General features: G+C 33.9%; 1 protein-coding gene across 1 annotated transcript; it reads right to left on the bottom strand.

The window, feature by feature from the left end:
- Nucleotides 1-3,769: 3,769 nt before the first annotated feature.
- LOC135587722 (PHD finger protein ALFIN-LIKE 3-like) lies at nt 3,770-19,261 on the bottom strand. The gene is made up of 5 exons (XM_065079430.1): nt 19,088-19,261; nt 18,966-18,998; nt 16,305-16,533; nt 9,600-9,723; nt 3,770-4,415 (listed from the first exon to the last, which is right to left on the bottom strand). The coding sequence occupies exons 1-5, from the start codon at nt 19,185-19,187 to the stop codon at nt 4,107-4,109; spliced, it is 795 nt and encodes a 264-aa protein (XP_064935502.1). The 5' UTR covers nt 19,188-19,261; the 3' UTR covers nt 3,770-4,106.
- Between the last annotated feature and the right edge of the window lie 242 nt (nt 19,262-19,503).

Here is a 19,503-nt window from a genome sequence, read left to right as displayed (position 1 = left end):
AGGAGTTTAAGTTTACCATCACTTGAGTTTATGCTCGAGTGGTCTTCAATAGTTCTAAGTCCCAAAGCATTCTTGTTCTTTGGAAGGTTATTCTCATGCTCGTTTTGTACCATACAATTCATTTCATAGGTCATTAAAGACCCGATAAGTTCTTCGAGTGGAAACTTGTTTAAGTCTTTTGCCTCTTGTATGATAGTTACTTTTGAATCCCAATTCTTATGAAGAGAATATAAAATTTTATTTACAAGTTTAAAATCCAAAAAACTTTTACCAAGTGCTTTTAAACCATTGACGACATCCGTAAAACAGGTGTATATGTCTCCAATAGTTTCGCTTTGTTTTATACGAAACAATTCAAAATCATGCATCAAAAAGTTGATTTTTGAATCTTTAACTTTGCTAGTGCCTTCATGTGTGATTTCAAGAATATGCCAAATGTCAAAAGCCATTTCCCAAGTAGAAACCCGATTGAATTCATTTTTGTCCAAGGCGCAAAATAGAGTATTCATAGCTCTAGCATTTACAGAAAAAGTCATCTTCTCCAAATCATTCCAATGGTTCATTGGAGGAGAAGACCTTCCAAAACCACTTTGGATAATATTCCATAAATTTAAATCCAAAGAAAGCAAGAAAATGCTCATTCGATTTTTCCAATATGTGTAGTCCGTCCCAATGAACAAGGGAGGACGAATGAGAGAGTGACCCTCTTGAAAGCCGAAAAGAGCCATTTCTCTTAGGTGTAAACCAAATAAGAAACAAACGTAGCTCTGATACCATCTGTTAGGAACGAGTCAGCACTAAGAGAGGGGGTGAATTAATACAGTGGTAAAAATGTCAGTTTTGAAAAATCTCTTTCGTACGATTAAAACCAATCTCGGAAGATTTTAACTTGAAAGTGTATGCGATTATAGGCGTAGTAAAAGCACAGTAATGAGGAGAGGTAGTTTGGTATAAAAGTAAATTGCTCAAAATAAATGCAAACCGAGTTTATAGTGGTTTGGTCATCGTGACCTACATCCACTCCCGATTTCTCCTCCATCAAGGCCACCAGCATCCACTATCGATATTTCTTCAATAGGCAAAGACCAACCACCTTTTACAACTCTTTCTCTTTTTACCGGGTTTAGGAGATAACCCTTACACCCCTACTTACTCCCCTCTCAAACTATTCTAACACTTAGAAGAAGGAGAGGAGTTCACATAAGATTACAGTAGCATTTCTTTCTTTTTCACTCTCAATTCTTTTGTTGTTTAACCAGGGATGAGAGGAGTATTTATTGACTTCAAGTTGATTCAAACTTGGAGCCTAAAAAGGTCTCATCTTGGGTTTCCCGGGTCCAAGTGATACCACCGCTTTCAGCACTAACACTGGGCGGTACCATCACCCAGTCTGACAGTATCACCACTTGGAAGACTGTGTCTAGGCACTATATGTATATATATATATACATATATATGTACATATGTATATGTATATATATATATACATATATATGTACATATGTATATGTATATATATATATACATATATATGTACATATGTATATGTATATATATATATATATATATATGTATATATATATATATGTATGTATATATGTATATATATATATATATATGTACATATGTATATATATATGTACATATGTATATATATATATGTATATATATGTACATATGTATATGTATATATATATATATATGTATGTATATATATATATATATATATATATATATATATATATATATATATGTACATATGTATATATATATGTACATATGTATATATATATATATGTACATATGTATATATATGTACATATATATATATATATATATATATATATATATATATATATATATATATATGTACATATGTATATATATATATATATGTATGTATGTATGTATACATACATACATACATACATACATACATACATACATACATATATATATATATATATATATATATATATATATATATACATATGTACATATATATACATATACATATGTACATATATATACATATATATATATATATATATATATATATATATGTATATATATATATATGTGTATATGTATATATGTATTTATATATATATATATGTATATATGTATATATATACATGTATACATATATATGCATATATATAAATATATGTATATATATATATATACATACATATATACATATATGTATATACATATATATATATATACATATATATACATATATATACATATATGTGTATATATATGTATATATATATGTATATGTATTCAAAATGGTTAAGATCACTCACATCTCTAAATCCTCTAACAATGTAAGGCTCTTTTAGGTAGATCTCACTCTTCTTTGTTTTTGTTTTTCTGCAAATGACACGTAAGTTAATCCTTTATATCTAAACCTTAAATGAATATACTCTTTTTTCTTTCAAAAGAAAAAAAACACTCTTAGATTAGTAAAATCCAAATTAGAAAGGATATTGTTCTCTATTCATTACTTGTATATATGATCTAAACATTTATGCTGCAAGAAAGTAGAACTACTCATTTACTAAACTATATTTAATATCAATAATATGATACAAAGTCAATAATATCTCCATCAAGATTATATATATATATATATATATATATATATATATATATATATAGGATTCTAGAATTGGATATTTTAATTAATTAAAAAGTCTATGATCAAACCTGAAAAAATCTCATTTTATCAAGTTTTGATAATGAAACTAAATCTAAATATGATCAAACAATAGATACAAAAAGAGTTTGAGATAAATATAAATAACGTCCAATTTCTAGAATAAGCTGATAAATTCCATTAATAATATATTGGGCTGGTCATTAATATATGATCAAGTTGGCCATCTACTTCATACTCAAAATTATATCAAAAATAAAAGAATTCCGTTATGTTTTATTTGATATATTATCTAAAATTTTCATTGTCGAATGCGATATTTTTCACACATCTAACAATGTGTTACCATGTCGAATGCATGCCGATGGTTCAAATTATCATCAAACGTAACAAGTCTCTATTGCTAGTGATATGATTTTGAACCGTTCAATTTTGGATGACCCTGTCAAAATTCTTACTTCAGCAATTGAATTACTTATTCACATTTTTAACTCCTTAAATATTATCACATATTATTTAGTTTGGATAAAAGTTTATATTTATAATGTTGAGTGATGTTAATAATTTCATCATATTCTATAAGACGGAAGTTTTGTTTTCCTTTGTCTATAACATTCATCGTTCGACTACAATTTTTTTTTCTGGTCACCGTACATCCAACGATGTCAAGCAACCAATAACGTTGACGCCGAGGATGGCAGTGGTGTGATCTCCTTACATGGTTTCTTCAGTATTGGATATTTGAACGGGGAGAAGACGGTGGTGCTAAGATGGAATCAGCATGTCATGCGTTCTTAGAAATAGAAATAGTGTGGCTACTGCAAATTGTTCTTTCACGGTGGTTTGTTGCTTTTCGCACTTGGATTGCATATTCCTGTTTTCTCACTCCGGTCAAGAAATTATACTGCATTCATTGTTCCGAAAGAATAATGTTATCAGCATTTGATTCTATGCCGTCAAGATTATAAAAATTAAAATTAAAAGTCATATCCAATAATGTGTTTCATCTCAAATTTATATATGCAAATATATGTTATAATTACGTCAAAAATGCTATAAAATTCAATAAATAACATATTACGACATGGTAGAAACAAAGTCTAATTCACGAATCTAACTCACCATATTATTCCCTTTAGATTCAATATACTTGTTTCCTTCCATATCTCAGATATGTCAAACATACAGATTTCAAATCTCAAGAGGAAAGGATTCCAAATAACTATATAATCATGTTGGACATAATGAATTAGAACACCTGTACACGATCAAAGAAAAATTTGCCCTATAATTAAGAGTCACCTTCACTAAAACTAAGAACCAACTGTGCTACAAGTTTCCAGAGTGAACCCGTGCAAAAGGGAAACGCCTGGTGCCTGCAGTAAGTCGTAAACGAACTCTGGCATGGTTACCATGATGCCAACCAAGAGAGACAAATACCTCAAAGAGGCTTTTGGCAGATGTGGCCTTTTGAGATGCGCCTCCTCTTGCTGTGGCTGCACCTCGGACAACAGTAGTCCTTGATGTGCTTAGCCTTTGCGGGGGTGACCCGCACACACTTCCCATGGTACCACTTCTCACAAGCATCACAGCAGATCCAGAAGTAATCTCCTACAGAGTCGTTCCCTCCACATGAGGCACAAAGATGTTTGTCCTCGTCGTCATTGTTGTCGTTGCCATTTAGGTCTTCAACCTCTTCCTTGATATGCTTTGATTTTGATTTCTTGGCCTGATGCTCTGATGATGCCCTCTGTCATCACCCCCAATGAATAAATGGCTGATTTTAATATATTGTGAGATCTTAAACAGGTAAACTGACTGTGTTGCTAATTTACATTCGAATGTCCACTTCTTGGTATCAAACAGCACAATCCAAGTAACAAAATGTCTCTAATCCTAACAGAAACATGATATTTGCTTGCATTAAGAGACTTGCCATTCAAGTAAAAAGGGTTTTGTTGAGCACCAATTTTACTTCAGGAGCCCAGGGGATGTTGCTGCTGCTTAATGTAATGAAACAGTTGTGGGCAAGAAAGATTGAACCACAGTGAGACAGATTCAATAAAAAGTCATTTTTTAGGGGTTTAAGGAATGATAGAAAAGAAAGCATACAGGAAACCAATAATAACAAGCTTAAACAAGAGGTGGTGTCTTTCCTATCAGCAGATCAATTCTCTTTCTTTTTTTTTTTTTTTGAATAACAAATCCATGCAGGTGTTGGACAAAAAAAAACCTAATGTCTCCTAAGTCATGTAAACTTCTTTTTTCTTTACTCAACTGATACTAAATATTGCTTTCCGTTCTACTTTGCTGCAAAAATAAGAGCAATTCTACAAATTTGCAACACTAAAATTAGATGGAAGTAATCAAGCACAGTTGCCTGAAATTATTGCTAAAATTTGATGAAAGCTATCAAACACAGTTACTTGAAACCATGGTTTGCTGTATCGAAACATACTGCCCGATATGGGCAGTATGTAATAGTCCGACAAGGGACCCATATGCATATCGCTCTATACCAGGTGGTACTATTACATGATCCCATATCATCCGATACGGGGTCTACATCAGTCGGTAACAGTCGAAATCCGATCATTATCAACCGGTACAAGTCAGTAACGATCAAATTTCAACCATTATCGATCGAGGGCTGAGATTGCCCTATTTTAAACGGTCAAATTGATCATTTGAACCATTAGAAAGGGTTTTTAAACCCTTTTCCACCCTTTTAACTCATTTCACTCTCTCAAACTCTTTCTCACTCGCATCTCTCTCTTATTCTTATATTTTCACTCTCCTAAACTCAATAAAATGACGATTTGTGGATTGAATCAAATTTGAAAGACTAATTTGGGAGGATTAAGAGGAAGAACACTCTAATCAAGAGGTATATATTCTCTTTCTAGATTTTTATTGGTTTTTGAAATGATTAAGGCTATTATGTGGTTAATAACCTAATGTCTAATATGTAGTTTGATATTTTTGATGGTAGAATAGTATTAATTAAGAAGTAATTAAGGTCATTAATGTTATGATTAGTGTGTTTAATGTTATTTTTTAAAAATTAGACACTTAATGGGTCAAATCTTTGTTTTTCATGTATATTAAGATGATTTATATGTTTGTGATAGTATAATAAGTGTAATTAAGTTTTAATTAAGATTTTTAATATTGTGATTAGTGGTTTTAATGATAATTTAATCAAAATTTGATCAATTCAATATCTTTAATACCTATTAGGATGTTTGACATGGTGCAAGAGGACTAATTAAGGATTAATTAACTATGTTAATACTGTAATTAGTGTATTTAATTATGATGATTTTGAAATTTGACCCATTGGATCAATTAAATGTCTTTAATAACTATTAGAGTGTTTGACATGCTTATAATGATGAAAGAGGAATAATTAAGGGATAACTATGTTAATTATGTGATTAATATATTTAATAATAATTTAATCATAATTTAACATATATTGGATCAAATATACGTATTTAATGCTTCTTTGGGTGTTTAACATACTTATAGTGGTAAATTAGAGCTAATTAGGGTTTAATTAAGTTTTTTTTATTATTGTGATTAGTGTATTTAATGAAAATTTTAATGATATTGAGTTAATTCATATTTAATGTCGAATATGTTGATTGACATATTTATAGTGACAACGGTTCATTCCGTATAATCGCATCTTGTTATTTTAAATTAGAGCTAATCACATCTTGCTTATTTGATTCAATTTTGATAGGAACATGACACCAAATAAACAAGCACATGATGACGCTTAGAATCATGCCCGAAAGATAGACAAGAACCATCATCATTAACAATGCATTTATTGTAACTACATCGACAAGGGTGGAGAAATTACCGGGGTGAAGATGCATTTGGTCGACGAGTATCCAATATTACAAAATGCAATAAGGTTCCGACGGAGGTTCGTAAATCCTTTCAAGACAAGTTACAACAAGCAAGGGAAGATACAATGAAAAAGAAGGCAAAAGCTAAGGAAGAACACTATAGGGCTACGTAGGAGCCGGTTTATGAGGAATATGAGGGTCACGACGATGAAATCGACCCGAATCTTAGAGTTGGTATTCGTGTATCATTGGAGCACCTACACATGTATGAGGAAGCAATGAGGCATCATTACCTTGACCCACAATGAGAGCGTGGCAGTGGCAATGGGCCTGTGTCACAAGGAATCCAGAGGTCGGTCGACATAAGACAACCAACTGCCCCTCAATTAAGTCAAATTGGGAGCATGAGGCAGGGTGGAATTCGTGGTTTTGTGAGAGGACTTGGCAGGAGGTCAACACCAGATATTACTGATATTGATCCGCAAGCCTGTCCTCCACAAACAATGAAGCAGACACGGACCAACGATGCATATTAAAAAGAAAAGAAATGGGATATTGGAAAGGCAATTGTAAAACGGTTCAACTTCCACATGATTCCAAAAAACACAACCCAAGGTCAGAGCATGATCTCTTCTATTCAAAAGTTTAGCACAAGGATCCAACCTCCAACACCAAAGGAGAACCACAACATATATTTAGATAAGGTGACAGAACTGAAGGATTGGATCAAATCCTTTAAGAGACAATGGGATGAATATGAGATGACACTAATGTGTGACAGTTGGACAGGACCAACAAGAATGAGTATCATCAATTTTCTTGTTTATTGCAACAAACGAATGGTTTTTCATAAGTTAGTTAATGCTTCCAACACGATTCAAGATGTAAAATATATTAAAAACCTAATGAACATTGCAGTAGAGGAAATCAGACCATAGTACATTGTCCAGATAGTCACCGACAATGGGGCCAATTTCAAGAATGGTGGTTTACAATTGATGGAAACAAGGAAAACATTATTTTGAACTCTATGTGCAACTTATTGCATGGATTTAATGCTGAAGGATTTTGATGAGCTACCATCAGTCAGCAAGTATGTAACTCAAGCATAGTCGATCACAAAGTTTATATATAATCATCATTTAATCTACACTTTAATGCAAAAGTATATATATAGTGAGATACTCAAACTTAGAGTTACTCAGTTTACTACAAATTTTATTGTCTTAAAGTCAATACAGTAAAAGAGGCAAGGCTTCAAGGTAATGGTCACCACAAAGGAATGGTCTAATTCCAGATATTCGAGATCGACCGATGGAAAAAAAATAAAAAAGACTATTCTTTCTTCTAGGTTTTAGGATGCCATGAAAGAAATCATAACAAGAGTAAAACCACCTTACGTTATCTTCCGTAAAGTCGATATGGACAAGGATCTCTAAGTGCCTTATCTTAGATATACACTAACTACAGTAAAAGAGGAGGTCAAGAAAGCATTCAAAGATGATTTTAAACTTGAGCAATACTTACAAATCATCGATCGTAGGACTGAAGTTCATATGGACCAAGATATCCATAATATAAGTAAATTCATATTCAATGTAAAGAAATTTATAATTTTTCAATATTTAAAAATTCTTACTAACAAAATTATTTGTCTTACAGCGTATTATCTAAATCCAATCAAATTTCGATATAGTCTTAGAACGAGATCAAATTTATTATCGACACTAAAAAATATAATATATCGACTTTTGTCAAACACTATCGATGCTATTATAAAGGGCTAATTATTTCAGGAAATAATTGATTCATTCTCCGACGTTGTAGGTATATCGTGTCAATACAATATAGATCCTAGTGACGAAAAGTTACACATATATTGATTATAAACTATATTTGATATTAACTATTTGTTATGCTAATAAAGCCCTATTTATATCCTTTTACAATCGATTGGTGGCTATAATTTGGAGGGGACACACCAAATTTAAGGAAGGTTATCATCCGTATACTTTCGCAGATGACGACATCTAGTGGTTGCGATCGTAATTGGTCAACATTCGCATTGATTCACACGAAGGTCCGTAACAGACTATCGTATAAACAGTTGGAGATACTGGTATATGTCAATTATAATATGTGGCTAAGGTTACAATGTGCTGAGTTAGACAAGGAGCCAAAGCAAATAGAGATTGATCCCATCGGCCTCCAATTCTACAACGAAGATTCAAAGTCAATGTTAGAGCGAGTAGAAGTAATGGAGAACCAAGAAGATCCTCTACTTGATGAGGTGGGATATCCTCGATGTCCTTTATGTTTTATTACCAAGGCAATAGAAGAAGAGGAAGCACATCCCCAGCAAGAGGAAGATTCCCCTCGATTAGAACGTAGTGGAAGGAGATGAAAAACATCAAGTCAAACTACTCGAGTAACTAGAAACACCCAACTGTTATAGTTGTCCGCCCAACGTACAAAGGCAAAGGCAAAGAGAAAGACAGTAGCATCAACTATATAGTTGGAAAGTATCAAGTCGGTCGACGAAATCATTTCTTTGTATATAATTCAATATTAACGGAAGGATAGTCCAGAACGTACAAAAAAGCTATTCCTCAAAGTTCGAAAAAAGATATGTCACTATTCTTTCCTAATTTAGATTATTTTTGTTAAAATTATATTAAATTTATATTTATTTTTAACTTTAAAATCATAATCTAACTTCTTTTTTTTTTTAGATATTTTTGGAGCCATTTTCGATGATTTTTGGCATACTGTCGGTACGCCTCGATATGTACCATACATCCATACATGGTTGGTATGCTAGTATGGATCGATACAATGAATCTTGCCAAAAATAGTTGTTAATTTCTGAAAAGTAAATAAAAAGCCCCATTATATTCTATAACTATTAAGTTAAATTCAATGGGAAATGCAGGTCATTATCTTGAATAAAAAGCAGTAAAAGATATCATGCATCCCCTGCCATTTCTGTGTGACAGCATAATTTCCTATTTGAATCACAACTGAACAAGTAAAATGGTACTTTTCAAGTAGAAAGCATCTAAGATTCCACTTACCAATTTGGAATTTGACTTCGATTTATTACTGCTGTGTTTAGAACCAGAGACCCTCTGTAGATTCATTTCACTTACTACTTCACATAAGGTAGGAAGATCAGCTATCATAACTGAGAGGTGTTTCCTGCAATGCAGAAAATCAATCAAGTTTCTTTTGTAGCTGAAAATCACATATAACTAAGAGAAAGGTTCACTTGATTATAAAATCAAGACAATTGTACTGTTGAAATTAAATGGTGAGAAGAGAGAGGAGAGAAAACTATCACAATAGATCAAAGAGAGTAAGGGTCTAAAAATAACTAATATGTTGATTAAAAACCATTATTAAGGTGCCCATAGTTTTCGACTAAAAAGCATAGACTCGAACATGAGACATGACACAATACGACACGGATATGACGACACACCATTTTTAAAAAAATTAGGATTAACATGAGTTTTATAGTACTAACAAGTAGTAATCCTCATTATGAACCAAACTGGATTTTGTAAATCTAAAGTTCAAGACTTACATTTCCAGAACACAAAAACAAAATAATAAAAGAACATGACAGAAAGGTTCAGAAACCAAATCATATAATATGAGCTCAGGAAAATTGGACAAGGAAATGATCTATAACATATGTAACATATAACATCAAGAAAAGAACATGGTATGTGGTTTCTTGATAACCAAAAAACACAAACTCGAAATATATGCTCATAAAATCTGAAGAATGTTTTAAATTGTAGTGGAACTCTGAATAAGACTACAGTTCTTTAGGTAGCTTAGTATGTTAATAAGAAGTCAGATAACATTGGTACCAATATACAAAGACACTAGTGTGGAACAGAATCCACAAAACTTTTAGGCATTCATCTGTGTGTGAAAAATAAACCAGAATCTTGTTTTAGTTAAGAATCTGCAGAAAGCGAAGAGCTTGGCAATAGTTAAACCACAATCAAAGAATCTGCAGAAAGCAGAAAGCAGAAAGCTTGGACAATAGTTAAACCACAATCATGAAAGCAAAGAATCTGTGTGTGTCCTAACTTCTTACTTATGAGAGGAACAGACCCTAATCAACTTGCTTTTCAAACCTAGAACCATCCTCTGTGAGCCATACCTATGATTTTTGACGGTTGAACTGGAAGACTTATTCTTATGAAAGAAATCGAGACTATCTTCGTTCTTCCATGCACATGAATTCACACAGGGAAAGCCAAAGCAAGTGACACCCAGTCTCAAACCAGGTGGTGTTACTTTCGTGCTTCAAATTCCAGGATGACCAAGAGCACTTGAGAAAAAACCCTGACAAATCAAGACTCGAAAAGGAGAAGGGTCGGAAATCTGAGACCAAACCCAAAGATCGAACCAGAAACCAGAAATCCGGGTCCTGGGAAGCAGAAAGAGAGGACCACATAGGGTTCAGTACAATAGAAGTGGGCGAACTGCGAACGACGGGTCAGCCTGATACCTTGCGAAACAGCAGCAGAAGGTGAGGAAGAAGGGTCTGTCGGATGACAGCGAGGTCGCCGAGGGCCTGAGGACACATGTCCAGCTGTGTTGGGGACATATCCGTCTCCGACACAGGTATGTCCCCAAAAACCACATGTCGGTGCTTCATAGGTTTTCGGAAGAAAAATTTTGAACTAAATTATACAAGAATCAGAAAGTACTTGATTTTCATATGAATAAAGAATAAAAACACCATCAACATGAACTACATCGCTTAGAACGGGTATAATATAGAGACATAACAAGTTATCAAGAAACTATAGCAGAAACAGTTGTAGTGAAGTCAATCTATTAACAAAATAAAAAAAGCAGATTATCACAAAGACATAGCTAATTTCAGAAATAAATATGTCTAGCCTTCTTTGTGTGACAATATTATGTTTTTTACAACAAATTACAAATTAATGCAGTATAAAAAGATACAGAACAATTCAAATACAGCTACATGAAGTTCAGAAATTATCTATTATCCAACATTATTTAGAAGCAACACTTGAGAAAGATCTCAAGTTGCAAAGAAAGATCTTGTTTTCTCAACTAGAACCAAATAGTACAAGGAAGAAAGATCTCAAGTTGCAAAGAAAGCAAGACCTCCTTGTTCTCTCAAAACTGATCAACTGAATCCCTATAGATTACACTTCTCTCAAAACTGACACTTTTCTTCTCCAGGCATACTTGGAGAAAGTAACTAACAAGATAAAGAAATAAATTGATTTAGAGTGGCCTCAAAAACTTTGAGATAGATGACTTTGCACTGATGAGACTCCAACCCAACATCACTCAAGCTGCATGTGAAAGGATAAGAGTGCAACTCCTAATGTGCCTAAAGATCTATCCAGTGTTTCATAAAAGTTGTCTCTAACCCTATCATGCCGATCCATAAAATCCTTACCAAAGGATACCAATTCAGCCAAATCTCACAACTTATGCTGAACATGAGTTAAATCAATTTCGGCAGATCAAATTTGCATCCTTACCAGCAGAGTTACAGAATTGGAGTACTTGATATATGAGTTAAACCGAAAGGAAGAACAAGTTGCAGCACATAGTAAGGCTTCAATGATGATGACAAAAGGCAATCAAGTGGGAAGGATGTTATGTACTATTGGGCTGTCAAATATAATGGCTTTTGTTTGTCATAGTCACTAATGGTTGATAATTTTATAAACAGTTCTGTATAGTGTTTACCGGGTAGCGTCGTAATAAAAAAGTTTTACCGTGCTGTGAGAGAGTTTTCACATGTCAGAAGATAGGATTTGACCGATGGCATACCTATAATTATGAGTAATAATTTGTTAGCCATCTTAGCCTTTGGAAAACCCCAAAGAGTACATGAGGGATACTCCTCTCAAATGTACCTAAGCAGTATGGGTTGATGATCAAGCCAACAAGTTAGAATGTGTGGATTTTATGAATGAAATTGTTTCATTTTCTACTCTCGAGATCCTTGCAATACTTTATCAGGTTGCAAAAATTTCATTTGTTAATAAAGTTCCTTTATTTTTAGTGCAGTTTTGTGCAATGACTGTTGTATCACTGGATGCAATATAGTATGAAACGGATGGTACACACGATACTGATCCGCCCGACGACTGGTATGCGGACCAGCTCATTTTAGGCGGTATGCAGGAAGAGGAGGGTATACTGCTCAGTACATACTAGTTCATGGGTATTCTTAATCATCTGGTAAGGCCAATACTCGATCATCATCGACCTATAACGGTACTAGTTCAAGTGTCAATTCAATTGTGGTCAAACGGTAAATCTTTTTAGGCTGGTACCCTTCTTTTATAAGCCCTTCCTTCCCCTCAGTCACTCACACTCTTTCTCACTCTCTTTCTCGATAAAACATTCTAATTGCTCACTCTCTCTCACTCTCTTTCTCAATTAAAAATCTTAATCAGTGATTCGAGCTCGTCAAAAACTTCAAAAGCTTCAATTAGAGGGATTCAAATGCATCATTTGGTGGAAGATCTCTTCAATTAAATTAAAGGTATTTATTTTTTTCCAACACTTTAGTTATCTTTTGATATAATTACATCCTTATCACTAATGTTTTTAATTTTGTACCATACCGTCCAATACGGGCAGTACATACCAATCCGCCAGCAGGCCGACATGCGAACCACCCGCTACTGGGTTGTATCAAGTTTTTGGCCTCGTATCGAGTGGTAACGGTCAAAATTTCAACTGTTACCCACCTATACTAGGCAGTATCGATCAATTTCAATCGTTACCGGCTTGTACTGGGTGGTACCAATCGATTTCGATCGTTACCTACCAAAGGCAACAAATGTGACCAAGGGGGAGCAATGCCAACAGGGTAAAAAGAACGAAAATTGCAACACAACTCAATCAAAAGATACAACGTTTAGAATTTCCACTTCGAAAAGAACAACAGGAACAGCTACAAAACGTCAAAGTAATCAAATCATAGCATGAAATCTTTCCACGAGCCAATAAACAGAAATGTTGAGGCAAAAGGAACAATGCTAACCACATGAAGATACCACAAACCACAATAAATCACTAAACCAAGAAGAATCGAAGAGTGGTTTTGCATCTACGAGGCGTACAGGAGGCAACATATGCAACCAAGGGAGCAGCGTTGACATGGGGAGGAGGGCAGATTTGAGATGAAATATAGCCGTCGCCAACCTTAGTTCCTGCATGTGGTAGTTCGTACTCACATGTGAGACAAACCAGTTCACGAGTGGAACCAGTGCACTGACCAAGCGAGAGCCGATCCAAGTTTAGATGATGAACCAAATCATGTTATTTGGTTTGCAAGATTGACCAAGCTCAAGCTTTAATGAAAGAATCGGTACTTGTACAGGTCGATTTTAACCTATACGGTATGGTATGCTGATACTGTACCATATCGAGCAAAGCTCGGTACACCCGTACGGTACATGATTTAAAACCTTTATTAGTGTCTTATTATGAATAACTATAGTTGATTATTGTATTTCTATTAATATTAGGCTTAAATAGGTCCATTATCATATTTTTAGCACAAATTAGAGCTAATTTTGCCTAAACACACCTAGTTTGGTATAACTAAGGTCATTATCTTTCCTTAGGGCTTTGGGATAGTTAGGTCTAACTAGGGTGATTAGTGTCTCTCTCTAAAATCTAGGCTCAATTAAGTCCATCATCTTAATTTTTTGGGTCAATTTGGGGTAATTAAGGTAAAAATATATAATTACTGACCATTTATGACTCATTTTCATTTTATTCTTATTAAAATTAAATTAAAATTATATTAAATTAGGATAAAAAGGGTTTAAAAAGGAATTTTGATTTTTCATCCATTTTCTGGCCCATTTTTCGAAAACCAAAATGTACCAATTCGAGCCAAGACTAGCATCGTCAGTCTGCACAAGACGATTGACCTTGGTTTTGTGTACTTTTTTTGATCTACCAAATTATGTCATTTGTGAGCCACCAAGGACTCTGCTGTTGTGATCATTCAAGTAGTCTAACTAGTCTGCCATGAAGGAATGCTACATAGATAAGTTTGACAACGCCAAGTCCACAATAGCATGAAGGGACATGATTCAAGAGTAATTTAGTTTATATTTTGATTGAATAAATTTGATTAGTTTAAGGATATTTTGCATACATCATAAGTTGCCACACAACAGCATCTACCAAATGGAAAGAAAAAGAAATAAATACAAAAAATGAAAGAAATATTGATTGAAGTTTAGAAATCTTGATTAAAGATTCATCTCTATAAGTAAAGAAGTAAATATCACAAAAGAGAAAGATTATTCTTCAAATCAATTCAAGAAAATTATCTTCTTTGGAGGGAGTAACAATTCATGTATTTGATTTGATGCAATTATAATTTTTCTTACTTTTATATTTTTTCCTCTTTTACTTTGATCTATAAAAAGAGGCTAGAAAATTATAATGTATCATCAAAAAAATGGATGAATGAATTGATATTTACACTTGCAGTTGTTTTTATGATTAAATGATTTCATCATCCATGTGAAAGATGTGTGGAGGAGTAAGATTTTATCCTAGGAGTGTTCCATCATCATGCCCAATCGGACAAGTTCCTATGCAACGAAAGCATATGATGTAGGAGCAATTTAATTTATATTTTATTTGAATAAATTTTATTAGTTTAGGGATATTCTGCATATGCCATAAGTTGCTACATGACGACATCTACTCGAGACAAAAAAAACACCAAATATAAAAAAATAAAAAATGTTGATTAAAGAATACAAATCTTGACCAAAGATGTTAGAGATTTATCTATACAAAAATTAAAGTCATTATTCTTCAAATCAATTTAAGAATATTATCTTTCCTAATATGTATTTGATGTGATTTAATTATGATTTTTATATTTTTATATTTTTCTTGTTTTCTCTTATACTTGAGTCTATAAAAAGGCTAGAACACTGTAATGTATCACTAGAGAAATGAATCGAGTTATATTCTCATATTATGTGCAAGTGACGCAAGACCACAGTAGTTTTTTCCGATGGAATGATTCCATCAGCCGAGATGTGCAGAGGTGTAATGTCTTCATCTTGAGAGCGAGTTCGATAGTTATCCCTAATTTTCCTATTATCTTCGAGCATTATCATTCCCCTTTCTCTTTCTATTATTCTATTATCAAAAAATAAACATTGGTACTCGTTCTACAGACATGTATGCAAAATCCTCCTTCTGAAAGATGTATCTCAAAATTTTCATTCAAGTATTTACTAATGCCAAAAATACAGTGTTACTTTTGTAATTTTTTCAGTAGTTGACAGCAAACGTCTTCTTCAAAGTGTTATAGTTGCATTCTAATTCTTTTAGAATGGGAAGAAAATAGCTTGATAAGATGAAATGTTAGTAACCTAAATTCCTGGAAGACTATTTTAGAGATCTCCAAGTGGTTTGTTATATCTACGGACAAACTCATTCTGACAGTAAGTTCTTTTTACACAGTCCATGTTTTGCAGTATGGTGATTAAACAACAAAATGCCAGATAGTCTGAATGAGATATCACATAAAGTACAATATTTCCCATAATTCACAATGAAAAGAATAATGAATTCTCAGGCCCATGGAGCTATGCTTAAAAGGTATCTAAAAATAAAAGACTTGGAAATGCTTCATTAGAGATTAATGAATAGACAATAATAACAACAAAAGAGAAATCAGACTAGTAGATGAAAGTCAAGTGGTATTTGCTCACCTTTGTGTTCTATCAAACTGAAACCTCCCACCGAAATAAGATGCTAAGGCATTTAACCATGCGTCACTGTGTATAGCAACCAAAGATAACCAGTCCTTCTTGTTCGTTCCATCTCTTGCAAAGTTAATACCCAATACAGGCTCTGGAATCTCTGGAGGAACTTCATCTGCAGGTAAATTAACCTCCCAGTGCTCGTCAGGAAATCCATAAAGACACAGATTTTCCTTTGCTGCAAGAAGTAAATTTGATTAAGAGCTACAGCCATAGGAAGTAACATAAGCTGATTAACGACAGCAATCAATAATAAAGCAGAAAAACCAAATTCTCCAGCAAACTTCGGATCTGCATTTTGAAAGTCAGGTCAACAAAGACTCAATACACAGCAAAGATGCATCAGTCTACTAGATATGCATACGATAGGTCTCAGTCACATAAAAATGTAGCTAAATAATAGATATTCTAGAAATTGTATCACAAGCAGAACCATGGAGCCCATATTTCAAATATATGTTCCAATTACCATATATTGACACTGAAAATATGAATCTCAATTTGGTAAAAATATTGAATGTGATTGTTTGCTAGATGCTAAACAGATATAGGAATTAAAACAATAAACTAATACTGAATCAAATAAGTCCAAGTCTAAAATAACCAGTATTCGAACAAAGAAAAAATACAAATTTGACTAACATGTTGGCCCTGATCTGTATAGTGTTAAATTGATATTACAGTACAGACTGATACCATGATATTTGAAACTATTAATAAGAATATCACAAGTCTCCTATGAAATTATGCATCAATGGAAAGAAAGTTATGATTTCCTATTTTTATATTCCTGTTTAAATGATAATTCACTATGATCGTTACTGATGCAGAAGATAGATCTTATAAGATAAGTTTGCAGGGCGATCACTCAATTGCTTAAATTTACAAAGCCTATGTTCATGGAAATAATGAATGATGCAAGTGAGGAGAAATGACATGATAGAACAATAACAAATACTTATAATTCAAATTTCTGTTATAAAACATGTACGAATTACAAATAAGCAGAAAATACAAAATAAAAAGGGAAGCATACTGTTGAGATTTAACACTCGAAGAAGTGAAGATTTCATGTCTATGATTGACAGAACCCAATAAACTACCAAATGGATCATTGGCATGTTACGAATCCCGAAGTTTATATTTACATGACAATAATTAATGTAGTCTCGTGGCATACATAAAATAGTTGCATGTAGTTATCAGGCTGAAAACTGAAGCACCGTTTACTGTGTTCTTAATTGTTGATATATTCCAACCATTGTTGGTTGGTATTGACATAGAGCAAATTGCCTGACTAGAATTAAAATAATGGAATAGTAAGTATAAATATAAATGATGTGTTGATAGTTGAGGCTAACTACAAGGTGTGATGCTGATGATTAGAAGCAATAATAGCTATGCTAAACATCGATGTGCTGCTCTATTATTTTTCCTTCAACATGCCACTCTATTTTTTACCTAATTTTTGGTCAATATTGGGAATTTCTTCCATTCAAATGCTCAACAAATCCAATATATTTATAATAATGCTATGACAGAAGAACAGTACAAAGTTTACATACAGACAATGTACTGTGAAGTGGATGGAGTCACTTCCTAAATCAAAGCCTAGAAATATAGGTGTTATATTATGATGTTTAACAAAAATACCCTCATCAATTATGCACACATTCTCCCACCCATCTGATTTTAAACACAAGCCTCCTTAGTTATAACACCCATTCTTTTTATGGGCATTCCACTTCCCTACATATGTTAGGCCCTCTGTCCTCCATATAGATAAGGCTCAAATTTCATGTACCGGTCAGGGCTTGGACTGTTACCATACCATGTCGATATGCTGGTGCAAACTGTGTTTTAAAAAAAGCCTGAAAAAAAATGCCGCAAATGGGTTGAAAAAACAAAAAGAAGAAATTGCCATATACAGGCCCTATACCAGGCATACCATCTACTTTGCCCTAGTCCATGTATTGGTAAGTTGTCAGACCAGTAAATACCATCCGAATCGTATTGGATGGTATTGCCAACCTTGCTTACACAACCATCAAAGATGACAACCTCTAAGTTGTACATGGTAAAATCCATGTGGACCCATAGAATACTTGCTTCATCATCAAAAAGTGCCAATCATTTTGTACTACCCAACCTACAGGTGCAGATGATTTAATAGCTTACTTGGCCAATAGATGGTCCAGTCACACTTCATCAACCACTTATCATTTTATCAAGAATTGCCATGAAAGACCCTTCGATCAATTGGTTGCTGCTAATTCGTGCTACGAACAAAATCAAACCCTAAACACTGGGCCAACGAATATCGAGTAAAAATCACCCCTTAAGTTGCACCCGCAATTAACCCCTTCGACATTGCTACTAACTAATGATTTCATAACGCCACTACCATCGACCGCACATGTAACGGCGTTACCAACGTCATAAGACTGGAATACAAGAGCAAGTGAAATGCCCTGCAGCGTTCAGATGATATAGAAGAATCTCCAAGGGCCTAAATATAGGGAACAGCAAGAGCTTCAAAAATTCGAACTTTCTATTATAACGAAGCAATGTAAAAGAACTCGACTTGCAGGAGGCAGTGTAATCACTTACCAGGATCGCATTGTTGGTGGAAATCCTCAAAATCTGCAGCGGAAAGAGACAGGAAAAGAACCAAAAGTCAGTAAAGATCGCATCACTGCGAGAGAAGATAAGGGCGAAGAAGGTGGAATTACCGGCGGTGAGGGCCTTGAGGATGCCGGCTCGCCGGGCCTTGATGTCATGGAAGACGTATTCCACCAAGTCCTCTTCGCTGGCGGTCAATCCACGGTCCATTCCGCAGCGTTAATAGACGATCGGGTGATCGTATTGACGAAGGAATTGGGCGACAAGGGCGCGGGCGGGACTCGTGAGAGAAGGGAGAAGAAGAACGACGAGGGGGAGAGACAAACATGTATAAATAGGAGACGAAGTGCTTGGCGACGCCTTTGTCTAGCTACTTCCTCCATCGATCTACCTGTCCGATGATTTGACAGAGTTCAGGAAAGCCCCACAACTTCTCGGTGTGATTGGTGATCGGTAAAACACGTAGTATCGGGACTCATTTTCCTCATATAAAATATGATTTGTACTTCGACTTGGATACTAATTA

This window comes from Musa acuminata, chromosome BXJ1-8 (genome assembly GCF_036884655.1).
Source record: "Musa acuminata AAA Group cultivar baxijiao chromosome BXJ1-8, Cavendish_Baxijiao_AAA, whole genome shotgun sequence".
Lineage (NCBI taxonomy): Eukaryota > Viridiplantae > Streptophyta > Magnoliopsida > Zingiberales > Musaceae > Musa > Musa acuminata.
Note: the sequence above shows the minus strand (reverse complement) of the source record. Positions and strands in the feature narration are given on the sequence as shown.